At 41.2% G+C, this 21,185-nt stretch overlaps 1 protein-coding gene across 2 annotated transcripts in view; it reads left to right on the top strand.

Annotated features, from left to right (window-relative positions):
* The window catches only part of lama4 (laminin, alpha 4), a 187,887-nt gene that overhangs the window by 119,340 nt on the left and 47,362 nt on the right, over positions 1 to 21,185 (top strand). The window contains exons 21-27 of one of the 2 annotated variants that reach the window (XM_072251612.1): positions 3,990 to 4,166; positions 5,021 to 5,166; positions 7,108 to 7,270; positions 8,170 to 8,303; positions 16,137 to 16,308; positions 19,236 to 19,367; positions 20,812 to 20,951. In XM_072251612.1, the coding sequence (XP_072107713.1) occupies positions 3,990 to 4,166; positions 5,021 to 5,166; positions 7,108 to 7,270; positions 8,170 to 8,303; positions 16,137 to 16,308; positions 19,236 to 19,367; positions 20,812 to 20,951 (1,064 nt within the window). The remainder of the gene's footprint in view (positions 1 to 3,989; positions 4,167 to 5,020; positions 5,167 to 7,107; positions 7,271 to 8,169; positions 8,304 to 16,136; positions 16,309 to 19,235; positions 19,368 to 20,811; positions 20,952 to 21,185) is intronic. The other variant, XM_072251613.1, reaches the window with a different exon arrangement.

Raw genomic sequence — 21,185 nt, 5'->3', positions numbered from 1 at the left:
GACCTTTCTTTGGATTTCCAACATCCACAGAATTTCTCGTGTTTATGACATAGCCGACCCTTCTCCGACAACTTTTTTGTATATATGCCCTTAGTGGTAGGTAGGCTGGTGCCGATGATGGATCGGGCAGCTTTAACTAACTGCTGTAAAGCATAAACTTTACATAATCTTTCTTTACATAGAATATCAAAAATACTGTATGTTATTCAAATGCATTGTTTCTGTTATTGCAACCCAATTTACACTACCAGTGGTGAATACCAAATCAAATCAGTATGGTCATGTTTACAGAGTTATTTCAAAGAGAACTTCGTAGCTACAGTATATATGTATATATGCTCCAGGGGAAGCTCTTAAAATACATGATTGCAGGAGTCTCATATAGAGAAAATGCAGGAAGTACCCTGTAGTTAATTACTCCTGGCTTTGTAAATCACAGGATGTGTTTTTCCGAAGACTGGGCCAATTGGCCAAATTTGCCATTTTGAATTGCTAAGTTACCACAGCAATTTTTTGCCTTTCAATTATACCCTTTAACCAAATGTTTCCATATGTTAAGTTGTAGCTATATTTGTAGTCATTTATTAAGTCATAAATATAATCTCCCCACATGCTTCCATCCAGAAGTAGTTGTGCCTGTTTTTGTATGAATTGTTTGCTTGTGAGAAGATTGAAAGAAGGGTTGTGATTAAAAGTCCAGGCACTCTCAACGTGTACAAAATTAAAATGAAGTTCTTATCCTCCACACTTATTTTAGTACCAATCACTTTTACTAAAAGAAAAAAATCAATTGTTAAATTTATTTTTACAAATCATTTATCCATTGAATAGCGCATACTGATTTTTCCAGGGATGAATTGCAAACATAAGTGATACTGTCTGGACCTCTGTTTCTCAATACTGTATCAAACTTTCCCCTTTGCCTTCCCTATCTCCACCCATAATCATATACTGTATTGTACAAAAGTCTTAGACACATGTAAAAAAAAATCTGTAAAGCGAAGATGCTTTCAAAATAATAAATCAAAAGTTTCTAAATATCAAAAACAATTACTATAAAGAGGTGTAAACAGTAAAAAACTAAATCAGATCAATATTTGGTGTGACCACACTTTGCCTTTAAAACTGCATCAGCTCTTGCAGTTTTTTAAGAAAATTGGCTAGTAGGTTGTTCCAAGCATCTTGGAGAATTTGCCACTGTTCTTCTGCACACTTAGGCTGTCTCACTTGCTTCTGTCTCTCTAAGTAATCCCAGACAGCCTCGATGATGTTGAGATCAGGGCTGTGTGGAGGCCATACCATCTGAAACCACATTAAAAAATCTAACGCTCCTAAGACAGTACTGTAGCTCATTTCCCTGAATGTGGTCTTAGTTCAAGTCACTTTGGAAGCATGTAATTAAAAAAATAGCCAAAGTCAACATGATTTCCTTCAGGGGAGATGTTACCTGACAAATCTGTTGGAACTTTTTGAGAAAATAACAAGCAGGATAAATAAAGGACAGTCAGTTAATGTTGTTTACTTGGATTTTCAGAAGGCCTTTGACAAAGTTCTACATATGAAGTTGATAAACAAAGAAGGCACATTTATTATTATTGGAAAGGTACTAGCGTGGATAGAGGATTGACTGTCGGAAGGCAAAAAGTGGAAATAAAGGGGACCTTTTCAGGCTGACTGCCAGCAACATGTCATGCTGCACAGCAGTCTGTGTTGGGTCTTACACTTTTCATGTTACATAAAACATAGAACATAGAACATAGAAAAGTACAGCACAGTACAGGCCCTTTGGCCCACAGTGTTGTGCCGACCCTCAAACCCTGCCTCCCATAAAAGCCCCCACCTTAAATTCCTCCATATACCTGTCTAGTAGTCTCTTAAACTTTACTAGTGTACCTGCCTCCACCACTGACTCAGGCAGTGCGTTCCACACACCAACCGCTCTCTGAATAAAAAACCTTCCTCTAATATCCCCCTTGAACTTCCCACCCCTTACCTTAAAACCATGTCCTCTTGTATTGAGCAGTGGTGCCCTGGGGAAGAGGCGCTGGCTATCCACTCTATCTATTCCTCTTATTATCTTGTACACCTCTATCATGTCTCCTCTCATCCTCCTTCTCTCCAAAGAGTAAAGCCCTAGCTCCCTTACGTGTCAATGATCTGGATGATGGAATTAATGGCATTGTGGCCATGTTTGGGGATGATGATGAATCAGCCACAATCGTTTGGAGGAGCAGACTTAATAGGCCAAATAGCCTGATTCTGTGCCTATGTCTTATGGTCTTATCAGAGAGAAGCATTATTTAAGGCATTCATAGCTTGTAGATTGTCATTATGAACAATAGAATGTTATGACTTTTATTTATTTACTTATTTGGCTTAGAGATATAGGGCGGAACAAGCCCTTCTAACCCAATGAGCTGACTGCTCAGCATCCCACCTATTAATACTAGCTTAATCACAGGACAATTTACAATCACAATTAAGGTGCTAACCAGTATGTCTTTGGACTGTGGGAGGAAACTGGAGTACTCGGAGGAAACCCACGCAGTTCATGAGGAGAACGTACAAGCTCCTTAGAGAGGGCAATGAAATTGAACCCCGAACTCTAGAAAGGCATCACACTAGACGTTACGCGTTTGTGGATATGGAAGTCCCTAAACAGGCAGTAAACTTTCTTGCTCTCCTGAGCAAATGGAATACATTGGATTAGAGCTTAGTTTCCATTCTGTTACATGAAGTGGGCTAGTTTTATCAGCTTCTATCGGTGTACCCTCTTTGGATAATAATAACAATAATACTCAATATTTCTATAATATTATAACAGTGTTTACATTTTATTTCATTTAGAGTTTGAGGAGATTTAGTATGTCATCAAAGACACCCATAAGTTTCTACAGGAATATAGAGCATTCTAACTGGCTGCATTAATATTTATTATTGGGGGAGGGGAGTGGGGCAACTGCATGGGATCAAAATAAACTGCAGAGAGTTGTAAACTTACTCAGCCCCATCATGGGCACTAGCTTCTTTAGTTTCCAGAGCATCTCAAAAAGGCAGCATCTTTAAGAACCCCCATTATGCCTTGTTTTCATTGCTTCCAACAGGAAGGAGGTACAAAAGCACACACTTAGTGATTCAGGAACAGCTTCTTCCCTTCTGCCATCTGATTTCTGAATGGATATTGAACCCATGAACATTACCTCACTACCTTTTTATTTCTACTTTTACACTACTTATTTAATTTAACTATTTTATATAAAACAACATTCACAACGTATGCCAGTCATATTAAACCTGATTCTGTTTCTGAATGGTGGAGAGACTTTCAATCCAAGATCATGACCGTTACTACCCTTCCCTACCACATATATCAAACATACTGAACAAGATTATCGCTTCTCCTTTCACAGATAGTTTTTCAACAGAAGAATCAAAGTCAAAGTAAATTTATTATCTAAGACCTCTACATACTGTATATGTCAAATGATACTACCCTGAGATTTGTTTTCTTGCAGGCATTCACAGTAGAGTAGCGAGAAAATCAAATTTCAAAGTAAATGTTATTAAGTACATTAAGTACACGCATGTCACCAAATGCAACCCTGAGATTCATTTGCCTGTGGGCATACTCAGCAAATCTATAGACTAGTAACTACAACAGGATCAATGAAAGATCAACTAGAGTGCAGGAGACAACAAACTGTGCAAATGCAAATATAATTGAACAGCAATAAATAACGAGAACATGAGTTAACCTGATAAAGAGTCCATAAAGTGAGATCATTGGTTGTGGGAACATCTCAATGGATGGGCAAGTGAGTGTAAAATAGAATCAATGCAAAGACACATGCAGACAAATACTGACAAGCTGCCGATGTGCAAAAGATGACACACTGTGCACATACAAATAAAAAGCACAAATAATAAAATGCCCGGGTTTTCTAACAGCATTATTTGAAGTAATTGTATGCTCCCTTGTTTCCCCTTAGGTTCAGGTCTCCATGAAGTTTGATGGTCGATCCGCTGTTGAACTTCATACAAAAACAAATTTAGAGGAGCTCAAATCCTTTACTTCAATGAGTCTGTACATGCGAATTCCTTCATTAAGCGAACAAGGTCAAGCTGCCATACAAGATAGGTTCATTATGTATCTTGGAAACAAGAATGTAAGTGAACCTACTCAAGTTACTGCTTCAAAAAATAGTCTACCTGGAGAATTAGAATGTTTTTGGTCTCCAGTCGGGGCCGCTCCCGAGTACGCTTTCCATCCGTGCCGGGTTAAGTGTCGAGATCGCACCTCAACCTCGTAAAAAATAAAGGCAAAAATACTGCGAAATGTCTGTGTGAGGAGTGGCGTGCCACACAATCTCTCTCCCTCGCTCCGCGCCTTGTAAAGGCATGAAAAAGACATTGTCCCGCCAACATCGCACACGCACGGACGTACGCATGCATGCAGATGCACACGTGCAGACGCACATGCGTATGCTAAAAAAAAAGAATGTTTTTGGCCTTGTGATTCTGCTGCAACACACACAAACTGCTGGCAGAACTCAGATGGCCAGGCAGCATGTACGGAAAAGAGGGAACAGTCAACATTTCAGGCCGAGATGCTTCATCAGGACTCCGTTCGCCCGCGCCCACACCTTAGTGAGTCCCATGCCCGCAATGACGCTGAGCTCCTCTCCCGCTGCTTCTGTCTCCCTGCCTACTTCTTTAGGAAGGCCTCTCCAACTGGCTCCGATGACCCCTTCCCTTGTTTTCAAACCTCCTTCTCTTCCTGAACACCCCGCTCTAGTCTTCTGCTTTTTTTAAAAAGAAAAGAGTCCTGATGAAGGAATTTGGCCCAAAATGTCAACTGTTTACTCTTTTCTATTGATGCTGCCTGGCCTGCTGAGTTCCTCCAGCATTTTCTGTGTGTTGCTCTGGATTTCCAGCACCTGCAGACCTTCTCATGTTTATTATTCTGCTGAATGGGCTGAATGAATCATTTTATTTGCAGTTGTTTCTTGTTATCTTTTAGGGAGGCCAAGATTACATTGGTTTAAGTATTAAAAATGACAATCTGGTTTTCGTCTACAACCTTGGAAGTGGAGATGTTGAAATACCCTTAAACTCAAAGCCTGTGAGCACTTGGCCAAACTATTTCAATTTAATTAAAATAGAAAGGTAACTTCCATTTCTTCTATCAATTTGTAAAGATTTTTGCTTGATAACACAACTCTTTAATTTTGCAAGATTGATCTTTGCAACATTTTAGGAAACTGGGACTTAAATTCATAATAGTTTTTCAATGTACTCCATTAAGATATTAATATGCAAGAAGATACAAATAATTATTAAAACATACCGAATTTTGTTTCAAAGGAATTGAAAATTAACTTAAATATATTATTCCCAGCAACCAGATGATCCACTTTGGCAGATGACACTCTAAGCATTCAGTTTGTCACTGAGCTGCTAGTCCAAAATGACCACTTGTAGTCCGGGAGTGACTCAAAGCAGCAAGGCCCAGTTCTGAGAGCAAGGGATGACCTGAGTTTGACTGATTTAAGTGCTAGGCTGAATTAGAAAGGTCGGGTATAGGCCGAATGAAAGCGACAGGGCCTGGTGCCAAGAGTGCACGAAAGCAGCTAGGCCCGTGTCCAAGAGGGAGAAATGTCCAAAGGTTTGGCTGAGTTGAACGCCGGGCCAGATTGAAAAGGTCAGGGTATCGGGGCTGAGGAGAGGGACAGACTGACTGCTCACTGCTCCGCGAGGTTTCCTCATCTCTGCGCCGAACTGAGGCTGTGGCCTGCTGGACTGGCTGCAGTGATGGCTGACTTTGTGGCTGTGGACTCACTTTAATGGACTCAGTTGTGTGGTTGCTTTAGTTGATTCCACAACTTGTTTCATGCCTGCATGTTGGGTGCCTGATGGTCTTCTTTTTATAATGGATTCTGTTTGGTTTCTTTGTTTTGTGGTTGCCTATAAGGTACAGCAGGCTATCAAGAAGGCGAATGGAATGGAATCCCTTCATTGCTAGAGGGATTGAATTTAAGAGCAGGGAGGTTATGCTGCAATTGTACAGGGTACTTGTGAGGCTGTACCTGGAGTACTGTGTACAGTTCTGGTCTCCATACCTGAGGACGATATACTGGCTTTGGAGGCGGTGCAGAGGAGGTTCACCAGGTTGATTCCAGAGATGAGGGGGTTAGACTATGAGGAGAGATTGAGTCGCCTGGGTCTGTACTCACTGGAATTCAGAAGAATGAGAGGAGATCTTATAGAAACATACAAAATTATGAAAGGGACAGATAAGATAGAGGCAGGAAAGTTGTTTCCACTGGTAGATGAGTTTAGAACTAGGGGACATAGCCTCAAGATTCGAGGAAGTAGATGTAGGAGAGAGGTGAGGAGGAACTACTTTTCCAGAGAGTGGTGAATCTGTGGAATTCTCTGCCCAATGAAGCAGTGGAGGCTACCTCAGAAAATATATTTAAGACATGGTTGGATAGATATTTTGCATAGTAGGGGAATTAAGGGTTAAGGGGAAAAGGCAGGTAGATGGAGATGAGTCCATGGTCAAATCAGCCATGATCTTATTGAATGGTGAGGCAGGCTCAACGGACCAGATGGTCTACTCCTGCTCCTATTTCTTATGTTCTGATGAGACGAATCTCAGGTTGTATGTAGTATATATATTTTGATAATAAATGAACCTTGACTTTAAACTTGTACAACTGTAGGACCTCCCCTTTAGTTCTTTAATGTTTCTGTAGCTGTACCTCCCAGTCAAATAGCCTCCTCTAGCTAGAATGAATAATTGCATGGAAACACATCCACCACCAAGTTCAGTCCCTGGTCATACATGGACATGAATCATTGGTACATACATGGACATATATCAGTGGTACATGTATGTTATTACTTTGTCATTGTTGAAGATCAAAGCATTTGTGTTTCTAAACTAACAGTACTGAAGTAACATCCTCACCGTATTAAGAAAAAAAATTGCAATTATTTAAGAGACTTTCATTGCCAAGGCTGCCTTCGGGTTCCAAAAGTGACCCAGCTAACAAGAACTGTATAGATTTAACTTCTACTGCATTATTCCCCCTGTTCTGATAGAGTTGGAAGGCATGGGAAAATACAGTTAACTGTACCCAGCCCAGGCAGCACTGCTGAGCAAAAATTCATCCAGAAAGGATCAGCTGAAGGCAAAGATTCTCTGCTGGATCTGGAAGCAGGTGACATGGTATTTTATGTTGGAGGAGTACCCCCAGGTTTCCAGGTATGCTAACTGCGTCAAGGTCCACTAACAACTGCACATATAAAATACAGAATATTTGTCATTTTCAAATATTAGTATTTGGTATTGGTATTGGTTTATTATTGTTACATGTATCATGATACAGTGAAAACCCTCCTGCTCAGAGGTTCCCAACCTGGGACCATGGACCCCTTGCTTAATGATATTGGCCAGCGGCATTAAAAAAAAGATTGGGAATTCCCCCTCTAAATCTAAACAAACCTGCCCACAAGGATGTTGGTAATCTAGGGTGCAGGTGTAACCTGTCGTTTTTGTACATGTCATATCTTCCCTGGAAAAGATCTGAATGATCCAGAGATATGAAACCCTAGCCCCTTCACCAGAGAAGCATGTCAAAGGTTACAGGAAGAAGGCAAGAGAATGGGGTTAATTAAAATTAAAGGCATCCGTTAGTCTTGCGAGACCATGGATCTGTGCCTGGAAAGTCTTCACTCTCCAGGGCTCAGGCCTGGGCAAGGTTGTATGGAAGACCAGCAGTTACCCATGCTGCAAGTCTCCCCTCTCCACGACACTGATGTTGTCCAAGGGAAGGGCACTAGGACCCATACAGCTTGGCACCAGTGTCATTGCAGAGCAATGTGTGATTAAGTGCCTTGAGACACTTAAGGCACTTAAGTGTCAAGACAGCACGCTGTCTTGGCTGGGGCTCGAACTCACGACCTTCAGATCGCTAGTCGAATGCCTTAACCACTTGGCCACATGCCCACACAATGGGGTTAAGATGGATAATAAATCAGCCACGATGGAATGACAGAGCAGACTCGAAGGGCCAAATGGCTCAATTCTACTTCTAAGCATTATGGTCTTATGGATGTTACTGAGCTGCCTTAAAAGACCTTGTTGTGTTTTGTGAATCGTAGCTTCCTGGGAGCTTGGACCTACCTGGCTTTGTTGGCTGTATTGAAATGGCCACACTCAACGGTGACATCACAAGCCTTTATAATTTCAAGCAGGTATTCAATTTGAACACAACCATCCAGATACCTTGCACTAGGTAATGAAATCATTGCATGTAGTATTCTTTATTAATAATTTGTTATTATTATTATTATTGTCGCAGGTACCAAAGTACAGTGCAAAGCTTGTCTTGCATAGTGGTTATAATAATCAAATCATTACACAGTGCATTGAGGTAGAACAATGTAAAATAATAACAGTGTAGAACAAAGTGTAAAATGCACCAAGAAAGTGCAGTGCAGATAAGAAATATCATGATGAAATCATCATGAGATAGATAGTGAGATCAAGAGTCAATCTGATTGTATAAAGGGGACTATTCAATGCTCTCATGACAGCAGGGTAGAAGTTGTCCTTGAGACTGGTGTTATGTGCTTTCAGGCTTTTGTATGTTCAGTCTGATGGAATGAAGAAGAGTCCAGAGTGGTGGGGTCTTTGAAAACAATAAGAATGCAGAATAAAGTGTAAAAGCTGAAGAGAAATTGTAGTATACGTAAACAATAAAGTGAAAATTCAAGACGAGATAGTCTGTGAATTCAAGGATCAATCTTATAGTACAAGAAATCTGTTCAAGTGTCTGTTAGCATCAGGATAGAAGCTGTCTTGAAGCCTTTGTCTTCAACAGAGCATATATGAAGTTTTCACTCATGTACTGCTGGTGTTACAAAAATACTTCAATGAGCTGAAACAATCTTACTGTAGTTAAGAAGATTAATTTCTTAATGATCCTTCAGTTTGGTTTCTGGCAGCTGCTCGGTAATATTGCCTTCAGAAGAGTAGAGGTCATAGTCAGGCTCAAAAACGTTTACAGTTTTCCATCAAGGAGTTTGCTGGATTGCCTTGATATCTAATATAGACTATTAGAAGTAGTATCAGTGTTAACATACAATGAAGAGTGGGCCTTCACTCCTCATCCTATCAGCATAATCTCCCATTACATATTTTTGATGGAAACTTTCAGACCATTGGTGTATGTGTGTCAAATATCAGATGTGGAAAACAGTAAGAATTGCCACACCTCAAAGTGTCCTGATAACCACAGCATAGAAGCATCTTAGTCACGAAGGGTTCCTATTCGTGGTGAGCTGTTACGTAAAGTAACAAGTAAGAAATATGTACAGATTCAGGGACTGGATGCAGCAGTACACACAACATCCTGGGGGCAGCACCTATGGAAAAGAGTACAGTCAACATTTTGGGCCGAGACCCTTCAGCAGGACTGAAACGTCAAGTGTACTCTTTTCCATAGATGCTTCTTGGCCTGCAGAATTTCTCCAGCATTTTGTGTGTTGCTTGGATTTCCAGCGGCTCTTGTTTGTGATTGGATGCAGCAGGTCATTTTGTTCTGAACAGGTAGAACTAGTCAACCAGTGGATCCCAAACCCACATTAAAGGAACCTCTAGGTTTAGAGTTTCTGTTTTTTCCTCAATTCTCCATGAATTCAACTGATTTTGTTAATGTCAGTGGACAAAAGATTAACGGATGGCTAAGTGCTGAGATGATAAATATTAGCTACTGACAAATCAAAGCCCATAGCAACACATACAAATGCTGGAGGAAGTCAGCAGGTCAGACAGCATCTATGGAGAGGAATAAACAGTCGGTATTTTAGTCTGAGACCATTCATCAGGACCCAAATCTGAGCCTAGCTTGGCATACTATCGGGTCTATTCACTGCTGAAACCCTGTCACTTCATACAGAAGTTATGTTCACTGTCATGGTGTGTATGGAGGAATCTAAGGTGGGGGCTTATATGGGAGGCAGAGTTTGAGGGTCGGCACAACATTGTGGGCTGAAGGGCCTGTACTGTGCTGTACTATTCTATGTTCTATGTTCTATGTATTGGCAATATTGGAACCCAAGTGCAGAGGAAAAACAGACTCCGACGTATAGACAGCGACCAGAGCTTATTCATAATATTTCCAAAAGAACATGGTGGCTAGGCCAAGGAACACCACAAGAAGTAACATTCTCAAAACTAGGACACAAAAATTAGCGCTAATCAGGCATCGACAAATAATACAAGTAACATGGATTCCCTGAGCCTATCAAAATAAACTTATCAAGCTTAAACAGAAAGCACCAGGAGACTGCATCACAAAGAGCGAGTCGCTTGAAAAAAAACACAAGGAAGTCTAAACAATTAATGACTCTCATTAAACAATTAACCAATTCAGGTGACCTAAAAATCTTGAGCCCAACAATCTCCAGCTCCCGGCATAGCCTTGAAGAGCTCATTACATATTCCGTGCTATCTAAAATCATAAGCTAATGAAGTGTTTTCAGATAGAGAGAAATTTAGTCAGAAAAACTGATAGACAGATATAACATGCTACCAATCCAATTTTGCCAATGTGTTTTCAAACTTGATGCCCGTAATATCAATCACCAACTTCATCAATAATGTACATTTTTAAAGGAATTATATCAGGCCCTGTTCTTAAGGTGCTAATCATTCAGTGAAACCCTAAATGTTAATTTTAATTGGTGTGCAAAATCCACTAAAGCTGTCGAATGATATTTCCTGCATTACTTTCTTGTCTGCGTCAAACTGATCTTATGCGACAACAATCTGTCAAGCAGCTGCTCCTGTTCACTCTCCGGATACTGTATCATCTGGCTAAAGACTTCTTTCAGGGAAGAAACTTCACAAGTATTGATGATATTACAGAAGCAGCAGCTGGGACAATATGTTTCCCACTTACAAATAACATAAAAACTTCACTTTATAACAGTATGAATTTGCTGTGAATTGGGCAATGATGTAACATCTTACTGTTGCAGTATCTGAGCCAGGACTATGAAGCATGGAAATTGTCATAATAGTTTCCAGATATCTGTTACCAATGTCATAGTCATAGTCATACTTTATTAATCCCGGGGGAAACTGGTTTTCGTTGTGGCTCAGATAGATACTTTCCCACAGGAAAAAATGAAATAGAATCAAAAGATCAGTTACCAATTGATTTTTACAAGATTTGTTATGTCAACAAAGACACTTGCAAATTTCTACGGACACACTGTAGATAACTGGTTGCATCGCTGTCAGGTATTGGGGGGGAGGGTGGAAGGGGCACTGCAAGGGATTGAAATAAGCTGCAGGAAGTTCTAAACTCAGTCAGCTCCATCATGGGCACTAGCCTCCTCTGTATCCCAGACACCTTCAAGGAGCAATGACTCAAAAAGCCGACATCCATCGTTCAGGACCCCCATCACCCAGGATATACCCTCTTCTCATTGCTACCATCAGGGAGGAGGTACAGGAGCCTGAAGGCACACACTCAGTGATTCAGGAACAGCTTCTTCCCCTCTGACATCAGATTTCTGAATGGACATTGAACCCATGAACACGACCTTATGACTTTTAAAAAATTTTTGCACTGCTTATTTAATTCTTTTTTAAAAAATTATATATATATATATATATATATATATATATATATATATATATATATACACACACATTTACTGTAATTCATCGTGTCTTTTCCATTATTATGTATTGCAGTGTACTGCTGCTGCATAACAACAAATTTCACAACATAAGCCAGTGATAATAAATCTGACAACACACACAGAAAGCTGGAGGAACTCAGCAAGCCAAGCAGCATCTGTGGATTTCCAGCATCTGCAGATTTTCTCTTGTTTGTGATATTAAACCTGATTCTGATTCTGAACTCAACACTGGAACTTTCTCAGCCTTATTCGTTAAATGTCAGTTCATTTAGGACTATATTACACTCAAAAAGAAGCAGAGTTTGTATTCAAATTGCCTAATCTAAAAATTATAGAAAGGAGCATTAAAATAAAACACTAATAAAAATATCAACTTGCACCATAAACAAAATGTAATCATAAACAGGAAGTAGCTCAACACAGCCTTCTCAAGGATAGTTGGGAATGAATGGTAAATGCTGGGCTTGCGGATAATGCCCAGATCCTGTAAAAAGGAAAAAATTCCTGAGCACCAAGGAGCCCAACCATCAATAGTTAATTTAATAACTGCAAAATATTAAGAACAGTAAGTTGGAATGTCATATGGATGTGAATCAAAATAATTTGGACAGAATGACATCATCATTATTTGCGCCATGTTACGTGACGTAGGCGATTATATTCTCATGACCATGATTGTGCTTGGCAAATTCTTCTACAGAAGTGGTTTGCCATTGCCTTCTTCTGGGCAGTATCTTTACAAGATGGGTGACCCCAGCCATTATCAATACTCTTCAGAGATTGTCTCCCTGGTGTCAGTAGTCACATACCTGGCATCAGTGGTCGCATAACCAGAACTTGCGATATGCACCATCCACTCATACGGCCTTCCACCACCTGCTCCCATGGTTTCATGTGACCCTGATCGGGGGACTAAGCAAGTGCTACACCTTGCCCAAGGGTGACCTGCAGGCTAGTGGAGGGAAAGGAGCACCTTTCACCTCCTTTGATAGAGGCATATCTCCACCCCTCCACTCAACAATGGTATCAGCATTTTGTTTATGGTGGGACAGCACAGAATGAGCTGTGCCTATGAGTTCACAGGTGTGCTGGGGGTGGGGGCTGGAGACCCAGAGGTCTTGGGTGGTGTGTGTGTGTGTGTGTGTGTGTGTGTAATTTGCTGTCCTTTTGTTTCTGTTGTTCTGTCATTGTTGTTGTTCCTATGTTGGCACCAGAATGTGTGGCGACATTTGCCAACTGCCCCCACTGCCCCCCAATGCATCCTTATGCAGTGTTGGATGTTAACGCAAATGGTTCATTTCACTGTATGTTTCTCTGTGCGTGGGATAAATAGATGAACCTACACCTGAATCTGCAACTACTGGGAAGAGTAGAATACAGATACTCTTGGGTCTTTCAGGTGATCCTGAATTTAATGGCAAGCATCCGTTAGTGTTGCGAGACCATGGATCCGAGCCTGGCAAGTCTTCACTCTCCAGGGCGCAGGCCTGGGCAAGGTTGTATGGAAGACCAGCAGTTGCCCATGCTGCAAGTCTCCCCTCTCCACGACACCAATGTTGTCCAAGGGAAGGGCACTAGGACCCATATAGCTTGGCACCAGTGTTGTCGCAGAGCAATGTGTGATTAAGTGCCTTGCTCAAGGACACAACACGTTCCCTCAGCTGGGGCTCGAACTCACGACCTTCAGGTCGCTAGTCCAATGCCTTAACCACTTGGCCACGTGCCCACAATGGGAAGCACTCCTTAGATTTTCCACTGCATAATCTCTAGTCTGGGAGGAGGTGGCGCTACATCACTACCAAAGGAGGTGGAAGGTGCTCCTTACCTCTGCTAACCTGTAGGTCACCCTTGGGAAAGGTGCAGCACCTGCTTAGTAATGGCAATGGGAAACCACTTCTGTAGAAAAAATTTCCAAGGCACAATCATGGTCAATAGACCATGATCACCCACATCATATGACACGGCACATAACGATGATGATGATGACTCCCTGGTAACTTAGCATATTGAATGGCTGGAAGAGTGTCAGTCAGAAAAGTCAGACATAGTCATGAATGAGAACCTCTTGTAATGACCTCTGGTAATCAGAAATGATCAGGGCAAGTTGCGAAGCAAGATTGGAACAGAGAACAAGTCAGGATTTCTTTTCGATAATCACAGGAAAGGAGGTAAATTGGATGTCCTGAAAATTACTGAGGGTGTGAAAAAGAGCCTGAAGACTATATAGCAGCTTTGCTTATAAGCCATAGTATTGAACAGCTGCAGAAAACTGCCGTATAACTGTTCTCCTTTAGATGTTGAAAATATTGGGCACTAGGGAAATTGGCGATCAGTAGTTAAATTTAAAAAGCTGTTATGTATGAATAACAGGAAGATAGTAAGTTTATCTGTGTGCAGCACAAGTATTCCTACTTTTGATTAATGACTATACTTGTCACCACTGTTATGGTTTTGTTTACTCCAAAACATAAAACTACTTGAAATAAAACAAGGGAGTCCATAATTTATGAACTTACTTTCATTTTTATTTTAGTGAAGTGCGCAGTTATCATGTAGGGTGTGATAATGTATGCCATTTACATACTTTTACATATAACTCAATCTTGGTCATACAACCTCAATAATAGAGAAGGCACAACAGTGCCTATACTTTTGATGTGCTTAAGGAGAGCGAAGCTGGCCCAAAAATTGCTGGCTAACTTTTATTGATGTGTGATAAAGATCATATAGACACACAGAATGATTGTGTGGTACTCTAGCTGCAGCAAACAGAATCTAAAGCACTCCAACAAGTGATTAGGAAAGCTCGGCACATCATTGGGACTCAACTACTAGACCTGGAGACAATCTACAACTCTCAATGCCTACAGCGCACTTGTAACACCATTAAAGACCCATCCCATCCTGGACACTGTCTGTTCAAGCTCCTGCCATCTGGTAGGAGATACAGAAACATCTTAGCCAAGACAGTAAGATTGAAAAGCAGCTCTTCCCAAGAGGGATCGCTCCCTACGCGACTCCCTTGTCCATTCGTGCCCCCCCATCCCTCCCCACTGATCTCCCTCCTGGCACTTATCCGTGTATGCGGAACAAGTGCTACACATGCCCTTACACTTCCTCCCTTACCACCACTCAGGGCCCCAAACAGTCCTTCCAGGTGAGGCGACACTTCACCTGTGAGTCGGCTGGGGTGATATACTGCGTCCGGTGCTCCCGATGTGGCCTTCTATATATTGGTGAGACCTGACGCAGACTGGGAGATCGTTTCGCTAAACACCTACGCTCTGTCCGCCAGAGAAAGCAGGATCTCCCAGTGGCCACACATTTTAATTCCACATCCCATTCCCATTCTGATATGTCTATCCACGGCCTCCTATACTGTAAAGATGAAGCCACACTCAGGTTGGAAGAACAACACCTTCTATTCCGTTTGGGTAGCCTCCAACCTGATGGCATGAACATTGACTTCTCAAACTTCTGCTAATGCCCCACCTCCCCCTCATACTCCATCCATTATTTTTTTATATACACACATTCTTTTTCTCTCTCTCCTTTTTCTCCCTCTGTCCCTCTGACTATACCCCTTGCCCATCCTCTGGGTTCTCCCCGCCCTCCCGCTTTTCCTTCTCCCTGGGCCTCCTGTCCCGTGATCCTCTCATATCCCTTTTGCCAATCAACTATCCAGCTCTTGGTTCCATCCCTCCCCCTCCTATCTTCTCCTATCATTTTGGATCCCCCCTCCCCCTCCCACTTTCAAATCTCTTACTAGCTGTTCTTTCAGTTAGTGCTGACGAAGGGTCTCGGCCCAAAACGTCAACTGTACCTCTTCCTAGAGATGCTGCCTGCCCTGCTGTGTTCACCAGCAATTTTGATGTGCGTTGCTTGAATTTCCAGCATCTGCAGAATTCCTCATGTTTGCCTTCCTAAGAGCCGTTGTGCAGCTGAATAATGTTACCCCCACCCCACCCTGCCAGCCTGCCAATGGTCCTTGAGTGTTATGGACTACCAAAGTTACTTGTTGCATGTAAATATGGGATTTTGTTTTTTTAATTAAGCTGTACCACGTGCATTGTAAGTATCTGTTTTGCACAGAGTGGTAGCACCGCAGTCTCGCTGCCTTGAGCAAAGACTAAAGTTCTATTCTATTCTAATGAATTATTCAAAAGACAAAAGAATGCTTAATCAAACAATATATTTACAATATTTCTCAAATACTACTGAAATATTAAATACACAAACAATGCAGGTCTTTACAGGAAGAATGTTGTAAGGTGATGTTGACAAAGGAATGAAAGGAGAAAGTACATTTAGTGGTGGAATATGGGTTTGCACGCATAGAACAGGGCAAGTGAAAATATGCAAACTAAAACTGCACATCCTGATTTAGAAATGTTGCCTCATTTACTTTCCAGGTACAAACTTGCTTTTGCCCAAAGCAGGGCTGCCAACTTCTACTTTGATGGTTCGGGCTACGCTTTTGTGCGCAACATCCAAAGGCGAGGGAAATTCAACATAGCAACTCGGTTCAGTCTGGACATTCGCACTTCAGCTGACAGTGCCCTCCTACTACTCATGGTGAATGGGGTAAGAACAGCCATACCTCTGCAGGATAATACCAGAAGTTTTGAATTGTAGAGAGTAAAACGTACAGGAAAACAATAGGGAATAAGTTGTTCTATGCTCAGAGCAGATATTAAGAGTTAAATTAATAATAGGCATTAAAATTAACAGATGAAAAGTTTTCCACCTGAATACATTCCCCTAGTATCTGAAATTAAAATTCATAATATCCATCAACAAACTTAGGCATAGGGAGGTAATTAATTAGTTTAATTAGGGATATAGCTCAGTGACAGGCCGCCCAATTACACCAGGGAGACCAATTAACTGACCGACCCGTACATTTTTGGAATGTGGCAGGAAGCCAGAGCACTGGGAAGAACCCCACGTGGTCATGGGGAGAACGTACAAACTTTTAGCAGGCAGTGGTGGAAATGAACCTGGGTCCATTAGTTCAATAGCTATACTGCCACACAACCAAATTCACTTAAATTTATTGTTGATAATTGTGAACTTTTAATAAACTGCTCTCCACTGCACTTCTATACGATCATAAGCCCACCCCACCCATATCCATCCACACATGCAAACACACACTAAATTCCGATTCAGCGCAGAATTGGCTCTTCTGGCCCTTTGAGCTATGCTGTTCCAGCAAACCCAAGACCCCAATTAACCCTAACCTAATCATGGGACAATTTTACAATGACCAATTAACCTTCCCAGACAGTGGAAGGAAACAGGAGCACCTGGAGGAAACACAAGCATTCCAGAGGGAGTATGTATAAAGATTCCTTTCAGAATGGCACCGGACCTGACCTCAGAACACTGCAACGCCCTGTGCTGTAATAGTAGTCATAGTCATACTTTATTGATCCCGGGGGAAATTGGTTTTTGTCACAGTTGCACCATAAGTAATTAAATAGTAATAAAACCAGAAATAGTTAAATAGTAATATGTAAATTATGCCAGGAAATAAGTCCAGGACCAGCCTATTGGCTCAGGGTGTCTGACCCTCCAAGGGAGGAGTTGTAAAGTTTGATGGCCACAGGCAGGAATGACTTCCTATGACGCTCTGTGTTGCATCTCAGTGGAATGAGTCTCTGGCTGAATGTACTCCTCTGCCCAACCAGTACATTATGTAGTGGATAGGAGACATTGTCCAAGATGGCATGCAACTTGGACAGCATCCTCTTTTCAGACACCACCATCAGAGAGTCCAGTTCCATCCCCACAACATCACTGGCCTTATGAATGAGTTTGTTGATTCTGTTGGTGTCTGCTACCCTCAGCCTGCTGCCCCAGCACACAACAGCAAACATGATAGCACTGGCCACCACAGACTCGTAGAACATCCTCAGCATCGTCCGGCAGATGTTAAAGGACCTCAGTCTCCTCAGGAAATAGAGACGACTCTGACCCTTCTTGTAGACAGGCTCAGTGTTCTTTGACCAGTCCAGTTTATTGTCAGTTTGTATCCCCAGGTATTTGTAATCCTCCACCATGTCCACACTGACCCCCTGGATTGAAACAGGTGTCACCGGTACCTTAGCTCTCCTCAGGTCTGCCACCAGCTCCTTATTCTTTTTCACATTAAGCTGCAGATAATTCTGCTCACACCATGTGACAAAGTTTCCTACCGTAGCCCTGTACTCAGCCTCATCTCCCTTGCTAATAGCATCATGCTACATGCTACACTACCATGGCACCTTGCTTCTTGCATCGTGCAATATTTTAGGTGAAATTACAGTGCTTGTACAGTCAGTAAATATCAATGTGAAATTCCAATTGTCAGTGTATAAAAAGAATAGAACATGCACTTTTTAAACACCATTAATACAGAAAAAGTTCACAAATAATAACAACAAGAGAAGGGAAACCAGCACTTTGGTAAAGGTTGCCGTTTAAATTCTGGCAGCAAATATAGTTCACTACTCTCATTAACTGTTGTAAAGTAACAAAGAATCAACCAATTATAAGCAGAGAGGCACGGTAGCAGAGTGGTTAGCATAACACTTTACAGTGTAGGCGACCTGGGTTCAATTCCCATCGCTGTCTGTAAGGACACTGTTCTCCCAGTGACCGTGTGGGTTTCCTCCAAAGATGTACCAGTCAGTAGATTAGCTGACCATTGTAAATTGTCCCATGACTTAGGTTAGGATTAAATCAGGGGATTGCTGGGCATCACGGCTCAAAGGGCCAGAAGGGTCTCCTCTGCTCTGTATTTCAATAAATGGAAGTAAGTAAACTGAACTTGTATAATAACTTTAATAAGACATATTAATCTGAAAAAGCTAATGGCATGCTAACAAGTAATGGTTCTAAGTCTGCAATGGCCATGTAAAAGCAAAATTTATTTATTTATTGAGATACAGTGTAGAATAGGCCCTTCAAGCTGTGATACCCAGCAATCCCCAATTTAACCCTGGCCTAATCGCAGGACAATTTATAAGGACTAATAAACCTGCCAACCGGTACATCTTTGGACTGTGGAAGGAAACTGGAGCACCCAGAGGAAACCCATGTGGTCACGAGGAGATAGTTCCAACTCCATAAAGGCAGTGGCGGGAAAGTCACTGGTACTGTAAAGCACTTTGCTAACCAGTATGCTACCATGCCGTCCCTTTATCTAATAATCAATGTTTTCCTTCCATTAAAACTGTTCCCAAGTAATCCATTTGGAATGTCGATCGTGTCAGTCTGCATCCATCTGAAAACAAGGCCAAATATGTAGATTATAGTTTGCTGGGCTGTTATTCATTTCAAGCATTTTTGTTTGATTTCTCATTTTAGATTTTCCAGATATCTGTGCTTTTTTGTAATTATTTTAAGCAAATTGAACCAAGACCATATATGTATTGTTTTGTACATTTGCAATCTGTGTTTTAGTCTGTGGATGGAATACACTTCTACTTTCTTTCAATGGAGATGATTTTGTCCCATTTTTGCAGGATATGTTTTTCAGCATGGAAATGCAAAATGGCTACATACGATTGGTTTATGACTTTGGATTCAGCAAAGGCCCCGTAGTCCTCGAGGATACTGACAAGAGGAAGCTTATCAATGATGCAAAATATCATGAGGTAAATGAGGCCGGGCAGAATTTAAAAGCTTAAGCAACACACACAAAATGCTGGAGGAACTCAGCGGGATCAGATCTGTGGAAATGAATACACAGTCGAGACCCGACTTCAGGTCTGGAAAGGAAGGGGAAGGCGCCAGAATAAAAAAGTGGGAGGAGGGTCAGAAGAATAGCTAGAAGGTGATAGGTGAAGCCAGGTGGGTTGGAAAGATGAAGGCCTGGAGCAGCAGGAACCTGATAGGAGAGGAGAGTGTGGACCAAAGGTGAAAGGAGGGGACCGACGGGGAGGTGATGGCAAGTGAGAAGAGATAAGAGGCCAGAGTAAGACATAGAAGAGGGGAGGAGGAAGGAAATTTTTGCCAGAATAAAAAACTTAAATTGTTTCAGACCAAAAATATGAAAATGCCAAATTAAAGCTTTATTTTAATTGAATCACAGAATATTGCATCAAGATTTTTGTGCACAAGATTTTTGGAATGAATGTTTTGAAATGGAAATGTTTGTCCTGTTTAATTTTGACACAGTTGTCCATCCTCATTCTTGATTGTTGATTGCATGACTCAAATTGCAAAACAGAATTATTGGGGTACAGTTAAATTCATTCAGTACCAGGAAGACAGGTTTTTTAAAAGATCGAGTAATTTAGTTTCATGTAAATATTAAAATGAAGTATGCTGTTGGAAACATATGGGGATTTGGTAAGACTACATTATCCCAAGTGTCGAAGATAATGCATTCTTCTACATAGACGTCCAACTTTTTGCTATCCTGACCAACATTTTTCCTTCATGCATGGCACCTAAAAGTAAATTGATTTGATGAAATTCTGTCATGATGTGGGGACAGAATTACTGCCCATATCCTCCCTGATCATTCCTGTACCTCAACGCAAGTTATTTAAAATGTTTTAAACACATTTTGATATGAAACGTATTATACAAGTTAAAATATTAATTGTATTCAGTGAGCTGATACCATGTTTTTAATGTTCTTTGAAAGTTTACAAGCCAGTTGGTAGGGAAGATATATTTGAACTATTTATTGCTTTGGATTTTATTTGTTTATTTATTGAAACAACGCACAGAAGGGGCCCTTCTGGCCCTTTGAGCCATACTGCCTGGCGATGCCCTGATTTAATCCTAGCCAGGAAAATTCACAATGACCAATTAACCTACCAACAGGTATTTTTTGGACTGTGGGAGGAAACCAGAGCACCCAGAGAAAACCCTCACAGCCACGGGGAGAAATACAAACTGCTTATAGGCAGCAGTGGGAAATGAACCCAGGGCACTGGTACCGTAAAGTGTTGTGCTAACTATTACGCTACCTTACCGCCTTTCATTGCCAGCTTTGTTTCGGCACATCAGTTTGCTACAAGGCAAGTATATACAGCATACTGCTTCTGAGCAATAGTGTGTATTAACGATTGTATTACCCCCATTCAGGTCTCATTCATTTACCACAATTACAAGAAGATGATACTGCTGATTGACAGAACCAATGTAAAAAGTATTGAAAGCGAAAAGAAGAACATGCAGTTCTCTAACGTCTATGTTGGAGGAGCCCCTGCTGAGATCTTATCAAGGTTAGTTAACGTAAGAGTGTAAAGGTTTAAAAGAATATAGACCAAATGTAGGCAAATTAGTTCAAAGAGGCAACTTGTAGAGCAGGTGTATATATATATATATATATATATACACACACACACAACTTTTGCACAGTACTGTAGTAATTTTATGTACTACACTGTACTGCTGCCACAAAAAACAATCAAATTTCATGACATATGTGAGTGATGATAAACCTGATTCTGATATGG

Source organism: Mobula birostris, chromosome 2 (assembly GCF_030028105.1).
Source record: "Mobula birostris isolate sMobBir1 chromosome 2, sMobBir1.hap1, whole genome shotgun sequence".
Lineage (NCBI taxonomy): Eukaryota > Metazoa > Chordata > Chondrichthyes > Myliobatiformes > Myliobatidae > Mobula > Mobula birostris.
The sequence above is the reverse complement of the archived record's forward strand: the minus strand, read 5'-3'. Positions and strand labels throughout refer to the sequence as shown.